This window comes from Astatotilapia calliptera, chromosome 11 (genome assembly GCF_964374335.1).
Source record: "Astatotilapia calliptera chromosome 11, fAstCal68.1, whole genome shotgun sequence".
Classification (NCBI taxonomy): Eukaryota; Metazoa; Chordata; class Actinopteri; order Cichliformes; family Cichlidae; genus Astatotilapia; species Astatotilapia calliptera.
This window is the reverse complement of record NC_137432.1, coordinates 30565618-30589403: the sequence shown is the minus strand read 5'-3', so window position 1 is coordinate 30589403 and position 23786 is coordinate 30565618. Positions and strand designations below refer to the sequence as shown.

Genomic DNA, 23786 nt, shown 5'->3' with positions numbered 1-23786 from the left:
TTTAGCACAATAGATATTTATAAAAGGGAAACTTTTCATTTTGCTGGAGTCCAATTTACAAAAATAGTGCAGAATTCTGTTATAATAAAGTCCTGTTTGGTGAAATACCTGAAAGAAAACCAAAGACAGGCTACAGCCCAAACATTTGCTTTTCCCTGCAGAAATTACAAGCAGTTACCTTGTTTAGGTCCATGGAGAGAGCACGGACAAAAATAAGAAAGAAAGAAGAAGAAATTAACTTAAGCTGAGTATAGAGCAGAGGGCAAGTCTCTCATTAGCACCTTTGTTTTCTGTAGTGACTAACTGAAGCTAATTAAGAGGGAAGGGAGAAGGGCTGTGATGAACAGTCAAAACTTTATCTCAAAGTGCTGCTGGTCACCCAGGCAGTTTCTCAAGTGACTGATTAATCACTGCGTTCAGGAAAGTATTTATCCCTGCTGGATTCATAGAAAAGGGTAAAACATTTTGGTTTGTTGATGAGACCAGAACTCCAAAGTGAATTAATGAATTAATCCAGAATTCCTCTCTTGGTGGATCATGATTCAATCACAAGGATGAAAAACACAAAAAATGTAATCAGCAGAGTACTTCCTCCACGGCAGAGAGATGGACAGACCGTTGGGAGGATCGGACCTTCCTCAGTCACTGCTGTCGTCATCGTCGTCATCATCCGAGAGGTTGTTGCTGTGGAACTTTGACCCCGGCCGAGTGATGGAGTCTGAGCGTGCCTGGTTTACGGATGTCAGCTGCTCGTAGCAGTGCTCGCAGACACGAACTGGTTTGGACGACTGGCTAGGAAGGAGGTACTTCTTCTCTGAGCACGGCCCACAGACCACAAATCCACATTTCCTGCAGTGGTGGCGGCGGCTGACTGGCGTGAACTTCACCTTCTTGCAGCGCATGCACACAGAGGCCTCTGAGTCGGGCACCCATACAGCCGCGTGCTCTCCTGTAGGGGACTTGCCACTCTTCTGCAGCAAGTCTCCGACACATTTCCCTATGTGGTTCATCCATTCGGACTTCTCGGTGGCAGTAGCAGCATACACAGCGAAAGACTTGGTGGGCGTCTTGATGAGCCAGCCATTGCGCAGGTCGCCTTCATCTGGCACTGTGTCGATGGTGACGCTCTCCAGAGGGATGATGTGCTGCTTATTGTACTTCTTCTTCTGAATGACGATGTTACCATAAACCAAGATGTCGTTGAAGAGGAAGAACTGCCGTGCCTTTGGCTTCTTTCGGCAGAGTTTAGTGAGAACACCCTCACCAATCAGCACACGGCCTGGGATGGCCAGTGGCTGACCTGCAGCGCCGAAGCAGCTCTCAACCACCGCAATCCGCTTGGAGTTGGCCTCGCTGTTCGCAAGCCGGTCCACCATCTTCACCTCACCTGGAGGAAGACAAACAGAAGAAAGTTGAGAACAAACATTGGGGATTTTTTTGTTTTGTTTTTTTAAATTGAGCAACACAGCCAAATAAGCAATTCTAAAAGTTTCTAGTTTGAAAACGAGACCAGCGAGCCTTGACTAATTAAATTTTTATCAACATCTTATTAAAATATAGCAGACTTGCAGGAAAAGTAATATTTTCAGGACTTATTCTTATGCCCATCTGAGTCACCGCAGAGCAAATAAAGCCAGACAGAGAACACTCTACCAAGAGTGACCCTGACAATTTAAAAAAATAAATAAATTTTAACAAAATCGTGCCAAGTCCATCACTGTGAGCAGTACTTTACGTAGTTCTTTTAGAGTAACTTTACATATTTAACTCTTGGTCACATGTATGCTTTTGTTTTCTTGCAAATGTTTTTACTCATTCTAGTTGATTCTTTGTGAGTTCTTGTGAGTTCCCACTTGATATCAGTTTAACATTTTGAAGAAAGAAAAAAAAAGCAAAAAAAAAGCAGAGTAATTGGGGTTCTTCCGGCGTTTAACTTTCACTTTGTTATGCCATAAACTGATTATACTGATTCCTGTTTACTGACAGCATAATACTGTAAATACAGAGGGGAGTAGAAACCATTAAAACAATCTCTCTGACCCTGTTCTTAAGTTATACTGGCATAACTGTGTTTGTAGTAGCGGATTTCCTGCCAGTGCCTGTATTTCTTTCTAATGAAGAACCACAGTGCAATGAATCACTGTTCCACTTTCCCTGGTAACTTCACTGATCTCATCTGTCACGTGTTGGTTTAGTGCCACATGATCTGATTTTACACTTAAGCTGTCTGTGCTTAAGACTGGCGTCTATATTGTAAAATGTGACTTCGAGTAGCAATGCGATAATCACATTGGCTGACAAACGTATGGTCTTTAGCACATGTTATATTTAATTGACAGTGACATTTGCCAAATACAAAAATCATATAAAACCCAATTTTCCATATTGCCAAACTCCCATGGCTTCATCTCGTACAGCAAGAGATAGCACCTCATTCATTAACAAATTAAACAGATTGATCAGTCACACTTCATCTGTCAGCAATAAATACTAAATATCCAATTTATTTGTTACGACTGCTGGTGATTGTGGCATAAAAAAAATAATTAGCCACTAGCAGGGCTGGGCTATATATCGAGTTTTAAAAAAAAATATCGATATATTTTCATACGAGATATAAGATGTGACAATATCCTTTATATCGATATAGTCTATGTTACGTTATAATTATACTTGTGGAGCCACAAGTTTGCCTCTCTTTCGTCCACTTTTGTCTCTGCGCAACGTTACTCGGCCTCGCCTCTCCTTCACTGAACACAACTCCTCCTCCCCCATAGCTTCACCTGCAGGCAGCGACAAGATGGACACGGCAAATCTCCGTTAGCGAGTTGTGGGGCTGGACGGCGTCAACGTGTTAGCGAGCTAACCACGCTAACGACATGCAGCCCACAAGGGCTGCGCGGCCTAAAATCCTTTCATTTTCTCAAAAGTTGATAGCGCGCCTTATGTATGAATTCTGGTTGTGCTTACTGACCGCGAACCGATTTTATGTGGTACACGGCGCTCAGCAATCTGTCAAAAAAATGTTTAGTACGACTTTGGTAAGCTACAGAGCTGCAGCGCTTGATGGATTGTTGGAGCATTACGGCTACCGTAGTCTGGAGCCTCGCGGAGTGATACGTACTGTGCTTCGATGTAATATTACCGTATTGTGTGTGTATAAGGACCATAAATGGCACCTGCTAAGAGACATGGTTACGAAGCAGATTGCAAACTCAAGGCTATCAGTCACGCAGTAGAAGTTGGGAACAGAGCAGCTGTGAAATCTGTCTTTGTTATTATGCTCAGCATCTGTTAGTTTACATTTTGACTGCACAATTATGAGCTTTTTCTTATGCACAAAAACAACATTGTTTTCTTTTATTTATGGAGCATGATTATTTAATAAATGCTGATAATTTATTTTTGAGAAATTTATTCATGTAAATCTATGCTGTATGTAAATAAAAATGCCTGTGTGACATCTGGGACACAGTGTGACTAAGAACTCTCTTTTTGTTCTTAACTTATGGCTTTAAAAAAAATATTGAGATATATATCTTATATCGCCACCCAGCTAAAAAATATCGAGATATGAATTTTGGGTCGTATTGCCCTAGCGACTAGGTGTAGCAAACAACCCACTGGACATTAACATTACAAAAATAAAGAAATAAATGAAGAAAAGAAAGAAAAGCTGTTAAGTCCCAAACTACAAACTGAAACAACACTGAATAACTGAATGTGCGGGAAATGTCTTCACATAAAATACATTTAGCCTACATAATATTATCCCACAATCCAAATGTAGGTAAAAACGAGCCATCTCTCCCGCAGGGTGACACATAAATAAATAGTTTACCCGATGTGCACCTTTTTTGTCTCTTCTTTTTAACTCTTCAATTCCTGAACATGAACCAGCATTTTTGAACACTATTTTATCTCAGTTTTATTTTTTCTTGTGTGTCCTTTGTAAGTAAAGGTTACAGTCTGAATGGATCCATTCCTCAAGCTTTTAAAAGAGAATTCAATTGAGACTCAATACCAAACACAAGCAGGTGTCTCCTCTCTGATGTGACCCAGATAACAGCACAGCTTATGGGTCTCCCTTTGGCTGAAAGCGCAGTGAAAGAGGTCAAAGGTCACTGGTGATAGATACAAAAGGATGCTGGCACTCTCTAGGCGAGCCCTAGGGTTTGAGAGCAGAGTCGTGCCCTCAAAAAAGATAAGATGAAGTACACACTATAGTACAGACATGAAGCCATGCACAAGCAGCATGGATACTGTGAAATCAGAGAGATAAACTTCTGAAGTCTTATTTACTTAGACAAAGCCTGCTGAGATTCATTCATCTTAAGATCTTGACTTGTGGATGCAGTTTCCTTTTTAATCCTTCCCACTGCTGTGACCACCCATACATGTATATTTTGTTCTGCTTTTTTTTTTTCTTTTCCCGGTGCTTTCCAATCAGCCTTATTAAACCTGACTAAAAATTTAAACACAATTATTTGCTCCACCCCTCTGGTTATTCTTACTATTTCTTTAATAATGTTTTGTTTTTAAACTGGAGATATTAGCAAGTTTCTCAGAGACTAATGATTCAGTGATGAAATGGTCAGTAATATCACATTAACATTCATACAAAACAAAAGTGTAAAAAAAAAAAAAAAAAAAAAAAGGAAACACACCACATTTTTAAAAATTATTTTGGGCCTTTCTAGTTTTTTTTGGGTAGATATAGCGAAGACTGACAAGAAAGCGGAACAAAAGAGAGACAGGAGAAGACATGCGGCAAAGGGGCTGCAGGTCGGACAGGAACCCGCTCTCAGACATGTGGCATATGGTCGCCTGCTCGTCCCAATGAGCTAAACCGGCACCCAACTTCACCACATTTGAGGGTCTAGAACCAACATTTCTTAAAATATTCCTGAAATTTGATCATTTTTAAACACAGGCAAAGCTACACAATGTCCCTTCTAAACTTCCCAAACTTCATTATTTGAAAGTTTCTGTAACTCTGCAACAAATAAGCTCCTAGCCACTTGTTTGTTGGTAAGTGGGTGGACTGAACTTGAACAAACTGCATAACTAAACTAACTGTAACATATAGAAACCAAAGTTTAGGTGTGACTGCACTCTTGATTTCAGACTTTAAAGAAAAAAAAAATACAAACAACCAAACAAAACCGCAGTGCAAGAATCGATGCTAATTAGCCAGCAGATGCCAGTGCAGCTTGGGCCGGGCTCCCTAGTGATCTGCACACTAATAACCCTGAGTGAGGGAGTGAACTGCGACAGAAAAGCCCCGTAGAGGACAGAGGGGTTGCTGAAACGCCAACCCTGTTAGCGAGGGCTCATTTCCCACTGCCGAGGCAGCCCGGGGACCAACTCCTATCAGCAGACAGTTGAAGGCACAAAGAGCAAAAGGTTCTGGTGAGAGATAGCGGCATAAATACAGGCTGCAGGCTCCCAACCCAGTAATCAAAGTGAGACAGAGTGGGATGAAACAGACTGAAAAATGCACAGAAAATGCTACAAGAAGAAAGAGCTTTCTTTGCTCTGCAGTGATAAATGACAGCTTTCATGAGCAAAGACAGGAACACAGCCGGGAGCAAACAAAAGAACTCTGAGGGCATAATCAGTCATGACGGTTTAATGGTATGGTCAATATAATGATTTAATATGGTGAGACATTTCAGTTTCAGTTATTTGTCATTTAAGTGAAATGTCATCTTGCAAACAGGTCAAGTTTCTTATAATGATTTTTCTCTTTTCTTTACCTTAAGCTCAAATATGGAACGCCAGGACTGCCATAATGAATTAATTAAATACACCATTAAATAATTAATTAAATGTGGCAATAATTAATTAAAATTGGAATTAATTAATTAAATAAATAGTTATGATATATGTAATTAATTAATTATTGACACATTTAATTAATTATTTATGTATTTCACATTTTAATTAATTATTGACACATTTAATTAATTAATTATTGACATATTTAATTAATTATTTATGTATTTCACATTTTAATTAATTATTGACACATTTAATTAATTATTGACACATTTAATTAATTATTTAATGCTATATTTATTTATTTCATTTTGGCAGTCCTGGCGCCTGGCTCTCATCATGAAATAATTTTATCTGTCAGCCTCACCCATCAAACTCAGGGGGCGGGGTTAACGCTGATCGAGTCAAAACCATTGCTTTGGCCTGGTGGCCATTGTTTCTAGCACACAACCGGCATGTGGAAGCTAACAGAACTGAGCTTTGAAAAACCCTGTTTGTGTGTTACCAAATACCGTTTTAATATTTTTTTTAGCCGAGAATGTAGTGGTTTAATCTTCATGTGTCTGGTCGGTTTGTCAAGATACAGCCTCTTTGCAAAAGTGTTTCGATGATTTCGGAGATGTCGTCCCAGTCTCACGGCAAAGCGTGGGATAGACCCGCTCGCCTCGCAAGCAATCCCACCGACAAAGCGCAGGCCCCGGTACACAGCTGTAGTAACCCCCGCTGACTTCTTTTACTGAGGTTATATTTATCGGTGTTTTATTTCCTGATGTTCTTATGTGTCCTACGTGTTTCAGTCGCCAATTCTGAATTATAACTAACATTAAAAACATGTTTAAGGAGGAGAGAGAGCAAATAAATCTGTTTAACATCTGATCTTTGGGTTTTTGTTCAGTAATCAGCATGACCTGTGTATAAACACATAAAAGAGATAACGTTGGTGTTTCCGTCATGTAGTAACTGCTGGCTTTAACTGTACAAAGGTTGTTCGACACTATGAAACACATACAGACTTCATGATGTTCGGCTAATATTTTTATTGTGAATATTAATCATGCTGACCTCGCTCTGTACACCACGCAGCGAGGTCAGCATATCCACGATATCCTCAGCTCCATGAGTTAACACAAAGTTTCCCAGCTGACTATCTAACTGCCAACTATTCCAGAGAAGTGTAAGAGACTCAGCAGCAGATTAGAATAACAGTTTGTGGCGTGAATAAGACACGGCGGGACCACGAAGCAACGTTCAGAGTCATCTTTATTTACATCTCACCACACCACAACACCCCCAAACCCCTCAGTCCGTGTTTTTAACTAGGCGGGCGTGATTAAGGATGCCGTGCAGGTGCGTCCGCCCTCCCTGCACGGCACCGCAGACCACGCCCCACCACATACCCCCATCGCCCGATTGAGGCCGGGGAGCCATCCGGCCGAACCTACTCCCCCACCGCCAGTGGGAGAGGGAGTCAGCCCGGACAGCTGGCACCCCCAGGCCCCGGCCAAGCGACGGGGAGGTGCGAGTTCAGGCGGCCGCCCGCGAATCCAGCGGCGCAGGCAAAGCTGGTTCGGAAGTCGGACACGTGACAGGTGCACCCGGCGCGGCCGGCACAAGCGTGAGCCCCAGCTCACAGGTGGCTGGGCAGAGGTGTGGCGTGTACAGGCCTCTGGTGGTGGTGAGGCCGTTCTGGCGAGCACGGCGATCTCAAGCGTGGCGCCCGCCTCGCTCGCCAGTTCCACTCGAGCAAGCTCCCCTGGCACTGGGACCTCCAGCTCCTTGCGCGGCCCCTCCGTCACCGCTGTCGCTCCCTGCTGGAGCAGCCCATAGCGCGACTCCTCCGTCACTACTGCTCCCTCCGCCGCCACTCCCGGCTCGAGCAGCCCCTCGTGCAGCTCCTCTTTCTCCAACCGGCGCAGACCCTCGCGCACCTCGTCTGCCGCCTCCGGTTGGAGCGGCTCATCCACCACTCCCGGCAGGAGCAGCCCTTCACCTGGCTGTTCCCCCTCCTCCGGCAGGCGCAGATCCCCGCGCGCCTCGTCTGCCACCTCCGGCTGCTGAGGTGCCTCACGCGGCTCCTCCACCGCTTCACTGTCCTCGGGACACACCTGTGGGGGTGGCGCCCAGGCCCAGAGCAGCGCCGCCAGCTCCCCAATCCTTTCCAGGTGCCGCTCGGACTGGTCCTGCAGCTCTTCCTGCTGGCGACGCACCTCCGCCGCCTGCTCCCGCTGGGCGGCCGCCATTTCGGCCACCCTCTGGGCCAGCTCCTCCATTCCCTGGCTCCGATATGGACCCGCCGTGCTGCCTCCTGGGTTTCGGCACCAATGTGGCGTGAATAAGACACGGCGGGACCACGGAGCAACGTTCAGAGTCATCTTTATTTACATCTCACCACACCACAACACCCCCAAACCCCTCAGTCCCCGTGTTTTTAACTAGGCGGGCGTGATTAAGGATGCCGTGCAGGTGCGTCCGCCCTCCCTGCACGGCACCGCAGACCACGCCCCACCACACAGTTATACATTTAATAAATCACCAAATGAATCCAAGAAACGAGCAAACCTGTTCCGACAATTTGAATTTGTATTCCCTCAGCTGCAGACTCGCTGCTGTTTAAATGTTTGAAAAGGAAGATTAGATATAAACAAACGTCAAACATAGACTCAGTCTGCCTTCACATTTGATATGAGGCCAGCACGTATAGTGGCCTCAGCAGGCTATTACTGAAATACACGTGCTATATCATAAACTATGATATAAACAGGGAGGTCCTATTAACATGTTTAGTTTTAAAGGACACCTTCCTGCCTTTAGTCTCATTCATGAGCAGTATTCGTTTTCTTCTAACATCCAGAAGTCTGCACAATGTGTTTCATAGTTTGTAACAAGCCTTTGACAGGTAAACATAACATGACCGAAAAAGCAAAAAAAAAAAGAGAGAGAGAGAGAGAGAGAGAGAGTGTTGACATAAGAAGAGAAAATGCTCTCAATTATGGAGACAGGCAAATGGTTCATTTATGTTTGATGTGTGTTTATTCCTCCCTAAATATCGTCGGTGAAGTTCGCCATGCACGTCAGATTTTCCTGCGCATTTTTATACCTCTGCCAACAGAGAGAGAAAAAAAATCACATTCTAACAGACAGCTGGTGCTTAGAATACAGTTGAATAACTATTAAAAAACAGATGATATTTAGATGATAGTTCAGTCTAACACATGTGCCAGTGGTTCATTAAACGTCTGTGAAACTATGCAGTTATGAAACGTAACTTTAACCTCAGCCAAACCGATTTGCTCAGTTGTAAATAAAACAGCGAAGTAAACGTGACCCGACAGACAGAACCTGAGTGAATGAAGTCCAGCGTTTAACCACTGAGAGCTAAAACTCAGCTGAGGTTTGAAAGCTGTGTGCTGGTGATTGGACATCAGCCGCTGATGAAGCTGTTCGCCTATAAAGTGCTCTGTAAGGAAACAAGCTCCAGCAGCTCTGCGCTCGGGGAAAATACTATATTTACTTATCTTGTGCAGTTAAACTGTGACTATCATCAGGTAATGTAGGCGTGTTTCTTGAATTAGCAGCAGGTGTTAAACAGCTGGCAGATGAGGAGGAGGATGCATGCAGGTAAACTGAGGGTCTGCTGAGCTGATCGCTGGTTTCGTGAGAAAAATGTCAGCTCGTTCTTTATGTTACAGAAGCACAGAGACACAAGACCAGGCGGAAAGAGACGATCGTTCGGTGAAAATGAGAATCTGCGAATGCAACATGTGGAACACGGAGAGTGGAATATGTAAACAAACCGGTTAATGTACCCCCTCGGTGCGCTCTGCATGCTAACTGTTAGCAGAGCTAGTGAAATCTCTGAAAACATCTGAGCACTTTTGCAAACATGTTCTATGTTGACAACCTGACCAGACATACGGCGCGACATTCGCGGCTAAAACACTGTTAAAAGTGTAGCTGGTGACAGAAAAACGACCTGTGATTTGATCTGCATTCTGGGATAACTGGCTGCCCCAAGTCTACACAAGCAATCGATTATCTAGGATCGACCTGTTTTGACTTACTTTGCACGGCAACCAATCAAATGTTAGAGAAGCTGCATGGGCAGCGTTAACCCCGCCCCCTGAGTTTGATGGGTGAGGCTGACAGATAAAATTATTTCATGACGAGAGCCAGGCGTCAGGACTGCCAAAATGAAATAAATAAATATATCATTAAATAATTAATTAAATGTGTCAATAATTAATTAAATGTGTCAATAATTAATTAAAATGTGAAATACATAAATAATTAATTAAATGTGTCAATAATTAATTAATTAAATGTGTCAATAATTAATTAAAATGTGAAATACATAAATAATTAATTAAATGTGTCAATAATTAATTAATTACATGTGTCATAACTATTTATTTAATTAATTAATTCCAATTTTAATTAATTATTGCCACATTTAATTAATTATTTAATGGTGTATTTAATTAATTCATTATGGCAGTCCTGGCGCTCCATACTCAAAATGCTATCATTTGTAAATGCTTCAATTTAAAAATAATTAAAACAAATATAATTATCCTTTTAAAAGTGGTTAAAGTACAGCAAAACAGTTATGTATGATCTCTGTGGGAAACAGAAATGCCTTTGTGTAAATCTAATAATTTCATAAATTAAAATCTGTTTTATTGATGAAAGTAAAGTAACATTGTAATTGATTAAGTAGACTTTGGTGAAAATTTTTTTAAATCAATAAAAAAAACAAATGATACTGGGATTATTAGTGAAGGATAAAAAGTAAATGCAGTCCATTACATTCATTTGCCAATGTGGCTCATAAAAGAAATAAACGTCACAGCCAGAACCAATTATCCATCTCTGTTATGTTGGTATTTAGTGTCCGTTTCCCTTAGGGATAGATTGGGTTCGTCAGCCAGCTGGAGATTGGCGAACTGAACTCTTTGTGCCAGCGTTGCCCTCTGTGGAGCTCAACTTTACCAGCTGCTGATTCTCATTTGTGAAAATGAATACATCAATCATCCATCTGTGCTCCCCTGGACAGAGAGAGGTAGACGAAACTGAGCCAGGTTGGAGCAAATTATTTAATGCATCAACCACCCTGACACCAGATTACAGCTGCCTGACTAAGGTGTGAATACTGCCAAGGTTACAGGTTTGAATATCCCTAGAGACCCTTGCAGCAGTGCACCCACAGAAAATTTGTTTTATGAGTTTGCATTTCCTATGTAAATTGCTGCTAATTATAGGGAAAACAGACGATAGTTCAGAGGTGGTAATTTTAGCACAGTTAGTTGTGATGTATATAAATGCAGTTGCTGATTTCTAGAAGACTCTGAAGAATACCAAGTTTTTTTCCACCTCTCACCAACTCAACATCTTTGTTATCTTTAATTTTCATTTAATTATATTATGGGCAATATATTAGATAATTTTCCCTCTTCTTCGGTAATAAAACAGTAATAGTTTGCAATGAAGTTGAAATAAAGGGGTAGTAACCACACTGAATGATGTAATTTACATTAGGGCTGGGCTATATACCGTTCACGGTAATACCGGTGTAATTTTGGGCAACGATAAGAAAATGAAATATCGCGATAGAATATGGGTAAAACACGCATGTGCAGTGCCTATGTTTACATACGCACATGGCGGCGACGCAGAATGAGAAGAGCGAAAGTGGATCGTTGAATGAAACGGATGAACCAGAATTGGTTTGTAAAAATGCTGCAACTTCAGTGGTGTGGAACTTTCGTCCGTCAGATACAAAACAAAGCACTATTTTTGCTAGCGCATGCTAGCGGGCCGTCGTTATTACAGTGTTGTTTGGAAAATACAGCACACTTAAAATCAATCCTTTGATTTTTCTGAAAATCGACAGTGCCCCTTATAATCCTGTGCGCCTTATGTATGAATTCTGGTTGTGTTTACTGACCTCGAAACGATTTTATGTGGTACATGGCGCTCTAAAATCTGTCAAATGTTTTAGTACGACTTTGCTAAGCTACGAACCCGCACCACTTGATGGATTGTCGGAGCATTACGGCTATCGTAGGCAGGTGCAGAGTGATACGTACTGCGTATATATCATGATAAATATTTTTGGTCATAACCCAGTTATAGCTTGTAACAATCTTGATTTTTATCTGAAATGAATATAATGTGGTATCAATTCGGGTTAAGAATGTGAAAACAAATGTAACAATACCTATGATGAAAAAAATGGCTTAGTAAACTTTTAGTAACAATGTTAATATGTGAGAAATGTTACATTTTGTACATTGGCCTTACCTAATTACATGTTATTTAAAGTGCTTTAATTGGTTATTACTTCTCTAGATCCCACATTACGCCACTATTTCCATGTTATTACCAAGCTGTAATAAAAGTAACTTTTCCATAAAACCCAGAGGTGTTTTGCAAATTGTTTAATCATTTGCCCGCATGGTCTTTCATTAGCTTTGCCTAAAGAAACTAGTGCAAATCACATACCATCTCAACTTTTCAAACAGGGCTGTTCATGGGTAGTTTTGGTTTCTTAGCTGGAGTCTGGTGTTTTGAATGTCAATGACGACTGGCTGTGCTACCTAGGGTTACGGGAACAGCAGTGGCTTTAGATAAGCCCAATGATTAATTCATTACGAGCTGCTGACCTCTCTCTCAGTTTACAAGAGGTGTTCATTTATTGCCAACACCCAAAAACATTAAACCTCCATGAAAAAGCAATAAATAAATAATATAAATAAATAAATAAATATTAAAATTATAAATAATTAAAAAGCAGGGCACTTTGTTCTCTTTAACAAGTGGGGAAGAACGACACGACAAGTAAGGCAGAGATTATGGTTTTGTCATGGCTATTACCCTTTATGAGAGATGCAAGATGTTCTAACCCCAACAAAACCCTGAAAAGGAAAAAACAACAACAAAAAACCCCCACCTTATCTTCCTTTTTAAGTCCCATCTTATTGTGCTCAATACAAAAGAACTTGCCCGTTTTCCATCTTAAGTTCAGTTATTCTATGCTTTATAAGGTGAAATCTGTGTGTGCTCTCAAACTGTGGTAAGTAGAGTTAAAATAAGTTGAATAAATATGATTCTTGTAGGAAAAATACTGCTGTTGATACTGTACTTAGCGATATTTCACTAAAATTCATCTCCAATCCTTCATTACTCTGACAGTTGCTAAAGTTTGGGGAGTTGTGGTGTGAACTGTTTTGCTTTCTAAAGTGGGCCATCTAATAAAAATTTTGCAAACAAATAAGCAAAAACAAGGTTTTACTTTCGAGTTGCCAAGGTGATGCCAGTGTAAAACAATCTCACACTTAATTATAAATAACCACCTATGTTAAGTGTTTCTACTGCAGGCGGACCTCTTGGTTACAGTCATTATTACATGGCACTTGTTAACTTTGAACTTCAGAATTAGATGCAATTTTTCATTTAACAATTTTCAAGCAGTGTAAAATGGCCTTAAAACTCTTGAGATTTTCTTGAGTATAGCACGTACTCTCAAAATTACATAGATAATAGCATGAATATGCCAACTCGTGGGAATTGTCAGAGAAACTGCCTTTTCTGTAATTTGGTTGTGGTTTGCAAACAAGATGTTTGAGATATTTGTGAAAGAAGACTTCTCTGGAATATACGAAAAGATGACGTGGGTGATTCAAGACTTTAGTATGACCAGCAATTAAACCACCAGTGGACACCGCACTGGGAAGTCTGGGAAGTAAGAAGCAGTGACAGCAATGAGTCAGACGCTAAAGGGAGAGAGTAAAGATGGTGAAAGCAGGGCAGGGAAGAGAGAAAGAGCCATTCTGTAGACTGTAAACAGCAAACACGGACACAAGGGCACCCATTTATCCAGAGGAGAGAATGTGAGGGTGGAGGCCATCAATGATGAGGCAGTGTCTTTGTTCTTGCCTTTTCCATTCTACATCTCTTTAAGCTGCTGCTCTTATTACAAATGATAAAGCATTAAAACATATTCTTTAGAACCGATCAGTACAAAGGTGTCTTCATTTTAAAAGCAGCAAATCTGATCTAAAAGCAAATGGTACAGACAGTGTTTTGACACTGAATGTAAAGGGAAGATTTATATTAACATTATAATTAATAAGGCAGAAACTAAAATTTCCCCACCCAATTTTCTCCTTTGTAATAGAGCTGGGCGATATATCGAGTTTTTAAAACATATCGATATATTTTTATACGAGATATAAGATGTGACAATATCCTTTATATCGATATAGTCTATGTTACGTTATAATTATAGTTGTGGAGCCGCAAGTTTGCCTCTCTTTCGTCCACTTTTGTCTCTACGCAACGTTACTCCGCCTCGCCTTCACTGAAGACAACTCCCCCTCCTCCCCCATCGCTTCACGTGCAGGCAGCGACAAGATGGACACGGCAAATCTCCGTTAACGAGTTACTGCGCATCGCCCCATGCGTGGGGCTGGACGGCGTCAACGTGCTAACGAGCTAAACATGCTAACGAGCTAACCGCGCTAACGAGCTAACCGCGCTAACCCTAAAATCCTTTCATTCTCTCAAAAGTTGATAGCGCGCCTTATGTATGAATTCTGGTTGTGCTTGGTGGCCGCGAACCGATTTTATGTGGTACACGGCGTTCAGCAATCTGTCAAAAATGTTTGAGTACGACTTTGGTAAGCTACGGAGCTGCACCGCTTGATAGATTGTCGGCGCATTACGGCTACCGAGGAGCTTCGCGGAGTGATACGTACTGTGCATCAACGTAATATTACCGTATTGTGTGTGTATAAGGACCATAAATGGCACCTGTAAGAGACGTGGTTATGAAGCGGATTTCAAACTCCAGGCTATCAGTCACACATGTTACACCCCGGCCTAGGCAACCGGAGTGCAACACGAAAAAAAGTAAAAATAAAGAAAAAAAAACACACACAAAAAACCCCACTAAAGCTCACCACCAAAATCCCAAAACGAAAGTATCGACAAATCTATTTACAGCTATTTACAACAAACTATTTATTTACAACAAAACACCAAACTATTTACAACACGGGGGAGATCGCAAACCATGACACACTGAAACACAGGGTTTAAATACCTAGAGGGAGCAATCAGGAAAATGGACAACAAGAGGGAAACACAGCTGGGGCAACTCAGAACTGACGAGACAGGGAAACGTAAACTGAAAAGACTAAGATAACACAGACTTTCAAAGTAAAACAGGAAACACATAACAGTCACGCCAAAAACAACACACTGACAACACCGAAACGTAACAGTTCCCCCCACCCAAAAATCAAACATTTAACACCAAGTGAAAAGTTTGATCCAGACAGACGAAGCCGATGAAGGCTGGAGCGGTCCCACTGACCCTCCAGCAGACGACGAAGGCTGGAGCGGTCCCACGGACCCTCCAGCGAAGGCGGATGAAGGCTGGGGCGGTCCCACGGACCCTCCCCTCAGCGAAGGCAGACGAAGCTGATGAAGGCTGGAGCGGTCCCACTGACCCTCCAGCAGACGACGAAGGCTGGAGCGGTCCCTCGGACCCTCCAGCGAAGGCGGATGAAGGCTGGAGCGGTCCCACCGACCCTCCAGCGAAGGCGGATGAAGGCTGGGGCGGTCCCACGGACCCTCCAGCAGACGACGAAGGCTGGAGCGGTCCCTCGGACCCTCCAGCGAAGGCGGATCAAGGCTGGAGCGGTCCCTCGGACCCTCCAGCGGAGACGGACAGCTGAAGCGAAGGCAGACGAAGATGATGAAGGCTGGAGCGGTCCCACTGACCCTCCAGCAGACGACGAAGGCTGGAGCGGTCCCTCGGACCCTCCAGCGAAGGCGGATGAAGGCTGGAGCGGTCCCACGGACCCTCCAGCGACGACAAAGGCTGGGGCGGTCCCCGGACCCCCCAGCGAAGGCAATCCCGGACGAGCCCCCATATGTTACACCCCGGCCTAGGCAACCGGAGTGCAACACGAAAAAAAGTAAAAATAAAGAAAAAAAAACACACACAAAAAACCCCACTAAAGCTCACCACCAAAATCCCAAAACGAAAGTATCGACAAATCTATTTACAGCTATTTACAACAAACTATTTATTTACAACAAAACACCAAACTATTTACAACACGGGGGAGATCGCAAACCATGACACACTGAAACACAGGGTTTAAATACCTAGAGGGAGCAATCAGGAAAATGGACAACAAGAGGGAAACACAGCTGGGGCAACTCAGAACTGACGAGACAGGGAAACGTAAACTGAAAAGACTAAGATAACACAGACTTTCAAAGTAAAACAGGAAACACATAACAGTCACGCCAAAAACAACACACTGACAACACCGAAACGTAACACACAGTAAAACTTGGGAACAGAGCAGCTGTAAAATCTGTCTGTCTTTGTTATTACGCTCAGCGTCTTTTAGTTTACATTTTGACTGCACAATTGTGAGCTCTTTGTTTAGCACAAAAACAACCTTGTTTTCTTTTATTTATGGAGCATTATTATTTAATGAATGCTCATAATTTAATTTTGAGTAATTTTTCATGTACATCTGTGCTGTATGTTAATAAAAGTGCCTGTGTGACATCTGGGACACAGCTTTGACTAAGAACTCTTTTTGTTCTTACTTTATGGCTTAAAAAAAATATCGAGATATATATCTTATATCGCCATCCAGCTAAAAAATATCGAGATATGAATTTTGGGTCATATCGCCCAGCCCTACTTTGTAAAGTTTAAATTCTGTCCATGTATACGAGGAGTTCAACAGGTCTGACATGTTGGCCCACATATCATCAGTAGGAAAACCACACAAACTTAGCATGCATAAATTTAATTATGCATGATGATAAACTTCATCCAAAGTGAGACAAAAACCAAATCATTCCCAGTTTGAATAGATCTCAGGTAGAGCTGTGCGATATGACAAAATATATCGGATGATGATATGAAAACATCTATCATTTCAAATTATACGCCATCCTTTGTTTCATGGTGTCGCAAAATACACTGTTTAGGCATCGGGGCACAGAGAATACCAGCATAGCCAGTGAAAATGAAGCAGGAACAGGCAGCTCCAAATAAAAGGACCAGTCAAAACAAATCAAGGACCTTATTCCTAAACGAGGGGCTACCTCTGTAGCATGGACATGGTTTGGTTATGAAAAGTCTGACACAGCAGAAAACGGAAAACTATGCCGCAAACCTGTCCCCACCACAGACTCAAACACGACAAACCTCTTCTACCACCTACGCAAGAATCAGGTGAAAGAGTATGGAGACTCAAACTTTAGAAGAGGCTTTTCCCAGCAGCACACCATGTAATAAATACCTCCAAAAGTTGATTCTGTTCATCTGGATGTAGCGTTTTCAGTGGGAGAAATGTTTTGCCACTCATCCAAGTGACTTCTTCAGTCTTAGCTGACTGCAGGTTTCCCCAATCTTATAAACAGGATATTTGCATAATGACTGAAACCAGCCCACTGAAGGAACAATGGGCTGGGAGGTCAGTTCCTTAATCATAATTATGCAAATTCTCATGACCATTGATCAACAACCACTGATCAATGGCCATGAGTACTAGGGCTGGGCCATATTATACCGTTCACGGTAATACCGGTATAATGTTAGGCAACGATAGGAAAATGAAATATCGCGATAGAATGGGAGTAAAACGCGCATGCGCAGTGCCTTTGTTTTCATACGCACATGGCCGATTGTTGAGTGAAACAGATGAACCAGAATTGGTTTGTAAAAATGGTGCAACTTCCGTGATGTGGAACTGGTTTGGTGTTTGTCCGTCAGATACACAACAAAGCACATTTTTTTGCAGAACATGCAAGCGGCCGTTGTTATTGTCATATTTGTCGGACTAAGATGCTCTTAAATCTGGGAGTAATCTGGGTCCTAAACTCCGTATTCTTCAGGTCAAACAACACTGCAGCATCACTTAGAGTTAAAAACTGTCTAAATTCTTTCATCTTTAATAAAACGATCAGCATTGCTGCTTTACCAGGTGTAACTATAAAGTTTAACTTCCAGGCATCCATGAAAACAAAAGTTATTACATTTAACGGAGTTAGAAGTTAGCAGGAAGCTAGCGGAAGTTAGGTAACTAGCGAAACTAGCGAGCTAAGCATGATATTGCATGTTCTGACTGAGAGATTTCTGAAAAAAATCAAACGTACAGCTCTGCTATCACTTCCAACATAAATGAAGACAGGAAACTAAACAGCAGTGACGTTTGTAGGGTTACTGAAGTTGGGCTAGCTGGTATATAATGATGTGCTACGTGATCACTAGCGACACAGCTATGTTAGCATAACATAAACAGTGAAGCTGGAGGACGAACACTAACACTTTTCCACTTATAAAAGTTAACGTGAAGGTTCTTCATGGTTAGAGACAAATGCAATCGCATGGCAGGATGCTGTAAACGGACCAAACTTCAGTCAGGAGAACAACTGAGATAATCCATCCACAATACGAGGTTAGTCATTAATATACTGCAACAACATGGGAATAGAGCAGCTGCAGAGAATTCAACATTAATGAATCAATGGTACAGAAGTGGAGGAAGCAAGAAGAATGAGTTTAATAAAGTTTGATTTATCTGACTGCTTTGTTTCGCTTAATGTGCCTTATAATCCCGTGCACCTTATGGTCCGAAAAATGCGTACTGCACACTGCAGTTTAATGTTGCAAAGCACCTCTTTTTAACTTCAGTGGATATTATACATGGTTATGCTCAGGATATGTCAGCCCATTTCTACTGGAAATGCCTTTTGGTTAAACTTTCAGCAAGGAATTTGCATTTGCACTGTTACATTTTTATAAAGCTTTAATGTACATAAAAACCAGCTTCTTGTTTAAGTGAAAATAAATGGAAGGTTGTCTTTTTGCGCTAGTAATGTTGTGGAGTTGTATTTTGTCTCGCATCAATTATATCGTCGGTTATATCGTTATCGCAAATTTTCAAATATATATCGTGATAAATATTTTTGGCCATATCGCCCTGCTCTAATGAGTACCATTCACAGAGAGTTGGGGAATGGCTGCAATCACAGCATTGTATGATGGCGAAAGATGTACCCCTAGGCCCCCTCCTCGATTCAGAGATGGTCTTTCCCCTTTCACGTTAATGGCCTCCTTGACTCCCCGCTCAAACCAGCATTCCTCCCTGTCCAGGATGTGTACATCCTCATCAATGAAAGAGTGTCCACAGGCCTGTAGGTGTAAATAGACTGCGGAGTCCTGGCCTGACGAGGTAGCTCTTCTGTGTTGTGCCATCCGCTTCATCAGAGGTTGTTTGGTTTCCCCGATGTATACATCCTGGCAATGTTACTCTGTTTGTGTCAGGGGACACGATCCTTGGGGTGGACCAATTTTTGGTGAAGAGTGTTTTGGGGTTTGAAAGCCACAGAGACACTGTTTAGAAAAAATGCGTCTCAACTGCTCTGATACTCCTGACACATACAGGATCACTACAGGTTTTCGCTTAGGCAGTGGTTGTAATAAATAATCGCAAAGAAAATGGCGGCCGTTACAGCTTATATATCATAATATATCGTTTAATGCATTGGTCAAAACACTCGCCAAGCTGAAAACACTTCACACAAGTCGAGATGCCGGAGATTCAAAGAATTTACAGAAAAAGCACTATTTTGTGATATACATAGTTATCGGGATGACAAATATCCTGTATCAGGATATGAGATTTTGGTCATATCGCACAGCCCTACTCTCAGGACAATCAGAAGCAGACTACCACTGTATCGCTAGACTGCTGCGGGGAATCTTTGTAGAGCCAACGTAACCTCAGGCTACGTCCACACTAGTTCGGATAGATTTGAAAACGGCATTTTCGTCTGAAAACACTCTGCGTCCACACTAGCATTTTCAGTCGTTTTCACAGAGTTGCGCGTCCACATTGAAACGGACGAAAACGCTTACGTTCCAGTACTGCGCATGCGTGAAACACAATAAGATTCGACCTGCCTCATTTCTGTCTGCTGCTTATTTACTTTCGGGCTCTTTGAAACGTCGTGGCAAAATGTTGAGGAAAAGCCCCGAGTTTTTTAAGTGGACTAACAATGAGGTGGAGTTATTGCTGCGAGTAACACAAAAGTACAAAGTTACAAAAGCGAGTGAGAGTTAAAGAATTTGAAGAAAAGCTATCTGAAGCATGTACAGACTGATTAATCTTTAATAGGGCTGTCAAAACAGAGCAAAATAAACAACTGCTGTATAATGCCCTCCGCTATCTTAGTTAAATTGGTCACATGTCTGCATCATATGACCAACATGCATCATCATTTTAGAAAGTCTCCATTTTTGCTGTCCACACTACAACACGAAAGCACCGTTTCCAAATGTATGCGTTTTCCTTCAGCAAAAACGCCGTCTCAGTGTGAACGGGAGGCCAAAACGGAGAGAAAACGCATTAGTGTGGACGTAGTCTCAGAAAGTTGCTGATGTCTTATGCTTGTGTGTAGTGCATTATGTGTTAATTACCATGTGGTTGTGTCCCAGTGTTTTATTAGTCTCAATTTCTCGAATCTGAAAATTCATTGTACTACTTTTGTCTATTATGAAAAAAAGTGCACAGAGGAGTTATTATTCCACTGTAAGAGATCATTTTTTTCCTTGTAGTTCCTGATGAAATACTAAACACATGTATTGCATTCAGATATACCCAGTCTTTCTTAGAGAAAATTTTCTCTAAGAATTATGGAATAAATATCAGTTAAACAACGTGTACCAGTTTTTCTCCCTCATTGTTTCACTTTGCTGTTATTTTCTTTCTTGAAAAGTTTCTCGAGTGTTCCTTGAGACTTTAGCTCATTGAAATTTAAAATTTAAAGTACTTTTCTAATCTCTCGATAAAGTCTTTGTCTGAAACAATACACTCTTTATAACAATATTCAGTAAAATCCAAATAAGGGACACTGTTTATTTCTAATGGGACAAAGACCACGTTGAGGAGAAAAAGTCCTGCCTCTTGTACCTCAGCATTTGTGTAAATTAGTCTATTGTAAATTAGAGACAGCAGAAAGCATGTCATCCTCACTCCTAATCCTGTTCTTTATCACATCAAATTTGTGAAAGAAACTCTGGCCAGTGTTTCCTCAAACCTACTGAGCTAACTAGAAACTAGTTCAGCCCTAACTCATCCTCCCAAGATTAATTACCACAGCTTTCCTTTTCAAAACACTTCCTATATATTAACACACTGTGTATTTGAGTATGATAAAGAGCTGTAATGCTTATTCTTATCGTTAACGTTAAAAAAAAAAAAAAAATGTAGAAGCGATCATCTACATTACATTACCATTACCATCCCACCGTGACAGTATCGATCTTTATCCTATCCCAATTTCTGATGTTGTCAGCATAGTAAACATAATCCTCACTTGCTGAATTACTGTTAAGAACTATATTGCACCTCCAAGAGGAACTGCCTCATGTCATATCTAAGAGCAAATTCTCACACTTCATGCAAATGATAGTGACACAGGGCTTCCCCTTAAGACTACTCAAACCAGAGAAGACTAATATTTCCATCCTACCCTAGTTCACTTGTGTGCAAGAACAGTGGAAACAGTTTACTGAGGTAATGACAACTGCCACCAGTCCTATAAACACTCTGTTCTTCAGAGGCCATCAAGTGGGGGGAAAACCCACTTTTCTAAATGAGATACGTCCAGGGTTAAAATCACACTAATAACAGGCCAAAAACTCTTGACAAATAACAGGTCGGCTACTCTAAGACATCGGTTTCTGCCAAACAGTCAACGCTCCTTTACCTGTAAATGTCACGCTAATAATCACCACCGTTTTAATGGGCCCAATCATGATTTAAAGTTTCTCTTCCCAAGGAAAAAATGCTCAAAAGAAGTTCCACGAGAACATTACACAAATATTTGTAGAACAAACTACAATAAAATTTCCCAGAGGCCACAAGCAATTATCACTAATTACATAATGAAGCTTAATAGTCTTCATCTTAGCCCCCAGAACTTAAAAAAGTGAATCATCTAAACAGTCATTTCCCATTCTGACTTTAGCTGTCTTCAAACATTGATCAGCAGAGTGATTAAATCCCTTCCCAAATGAAACCGTTTCCCTTTTAGGGTCACTGAGATCAGGAGATATTTAACTTCCAGGAGCCACAAAGAAACTTTCAGAGTAAAAGTTAAAACTGAGATATCCTTTACCACAGATTATAAAACTATGGTGTCACCATTTCAATATTATTAAGTTGTTTATTGCTTTATTACTGCGCAGTAACCTCTTAGGAAATGTTCTAAATTACAATCACACATTCCTTCAGAGAGTCTTTTTTTTTTATTTACAAAAAAAGCAGATCCCAAAGCAAGCCCTTTACTAAAAATTAAATAACATCCATTTTAATAAACTCACCCTTTCACCTCAATTTATAATATCACACATTTAAAAACAAATCAACATGTGCTTCAATATTTCTTTTGTTTGGTACACAAGCAACTTTACTTTTCTACATTCACAAGGGTCTTTATTATTTATTATGTTCAACTGCTTGTTAATGAAAATGTCTAAACAGCCAATCATATGATAGCAACTCATGACGAGCTGCTGACAGCAACGCATGAAGACGGTCCAGACAGCAAGCTGAAATTTAAACCCAGCATCAGAATAGTGAGCAGCAGTTCTCGCTGAAAATACCGTGTATGTCAGAGGTCACAGGAAAAGAGTCAGGTTGCCCTGAACTGAAAGGAGGGCAACAGTAACTTCAACAGCCGCTTGCTGCGAGGCATGCAGAAGAGCATCTCTGAATAAACAACACATTATTATAACACAGTATTCCTGTTGACCATCCACAGCATCCACAGTGTACCCATCTTCTAATGGCTGCTTCCAGCAGGATAACATTCTCAGACCAATTTTTATAACATAACATTAAGTTCACTGTCCTCAAATAGCCTCCACAGTCTCCAGATCCCAATCCACTTTTGCAATGTGTTGGAACGGGAGATGTGCAGCTGAAGAACAACTGTTTGATACTATCGTATCAATGTGAACAAAATCTCTGAGGTATGTTTATGTAACCTTGTTGAAACTATGCAATGAAGATTTCAGGTAGTTTTGAGAGGAAAAGGGTGTCTATGCCAGTACTACTAGCAATAATAATGATAATAATAATAATAATAATGTTATTTTCTGTCAAACATTTTGTCTAAGTGACACTGGTGTCACTGAAAGAATACCACATGAAGATATTAAAAAAAAACGCACAAAAATCTAACAGAAAATACTCAAAAGATATGGGAAAAAAATCCTTTAAAAAAGAAATTACAGTTAAAAAAAAAAAAAAAACTAAGTTAAGCTGTCAAACTCATTTGAGTACTGAAAGACTGAACACTGCACATGTTTCAGTTACACAAAAGGGAAAAATAATCAGAAAAATATATAATGGTATCAACTATTGACTGGATTTCACAATGGGTGCATCACCATTAAGCTTGTTGACAGGGAATTACAAACATCGGAATTGGGCCACTTCAGTGAGTAATAGTCTGGGATGCCAAAGTACATACTCTCTGGACATCTTATCACTATAAAACCTTTACTACAGAGCAAGCACGGGGAACTTCAGCGTGTAACAGAGTGGTAGTATCACGGTTTTGATTTGCTGAGATCTTTACTTTGCCTGGGAAAGCCTCAACACGGGAAGGAAATCGTTTCATCGCACCTCCCTTCTGACATTACAGTCAGCAGCAATGTAAGTTTAATCTGTCACACATACAGGTTCAAACAGATTTAATGCACAACCAGGCAATCTAGCAAGCTGTTGCGTCAAATACATGCTGAAACGTGCTGCGGATTCCCAACAAGAGCCACTGGCTGAAATTTATCAAAAGGCTAGCGCTCATAAAACTTTACATTGATTGTTTGTGTTCTTTCTTGCACTTAAGTCTTTAGAATAGAAAACCAGTGCTGCAGACCAAATCGTCACACTTTT

General features: G+C 41.2%; 1 protein-coding gene across 1 annotated transcript in view; it reads right to left on the bottom strand.

The window, feature by feature from the left end:
• Window positions 1-23786, bottom strand: part of plekhf2 (pleckstrin homology domain containing, family F (with FYVE domain) member 2) — a 37372-nt gene continuing 13586 nt past the window's right edge. The window contains exon 2 of the mRNA XM_026183634.2: window positions 1-1387. Within this exon, the coding sequence (XP_026039419.1) occupies window positions 639-1376 (738 nt within the window). The 5' untranslated portion in view covers window positions 1377-1387 and the 3' untranslated portion in view covers window positions 1-638. The remainder of the gene's footprint in view (window positions 1388-23786) is intronic.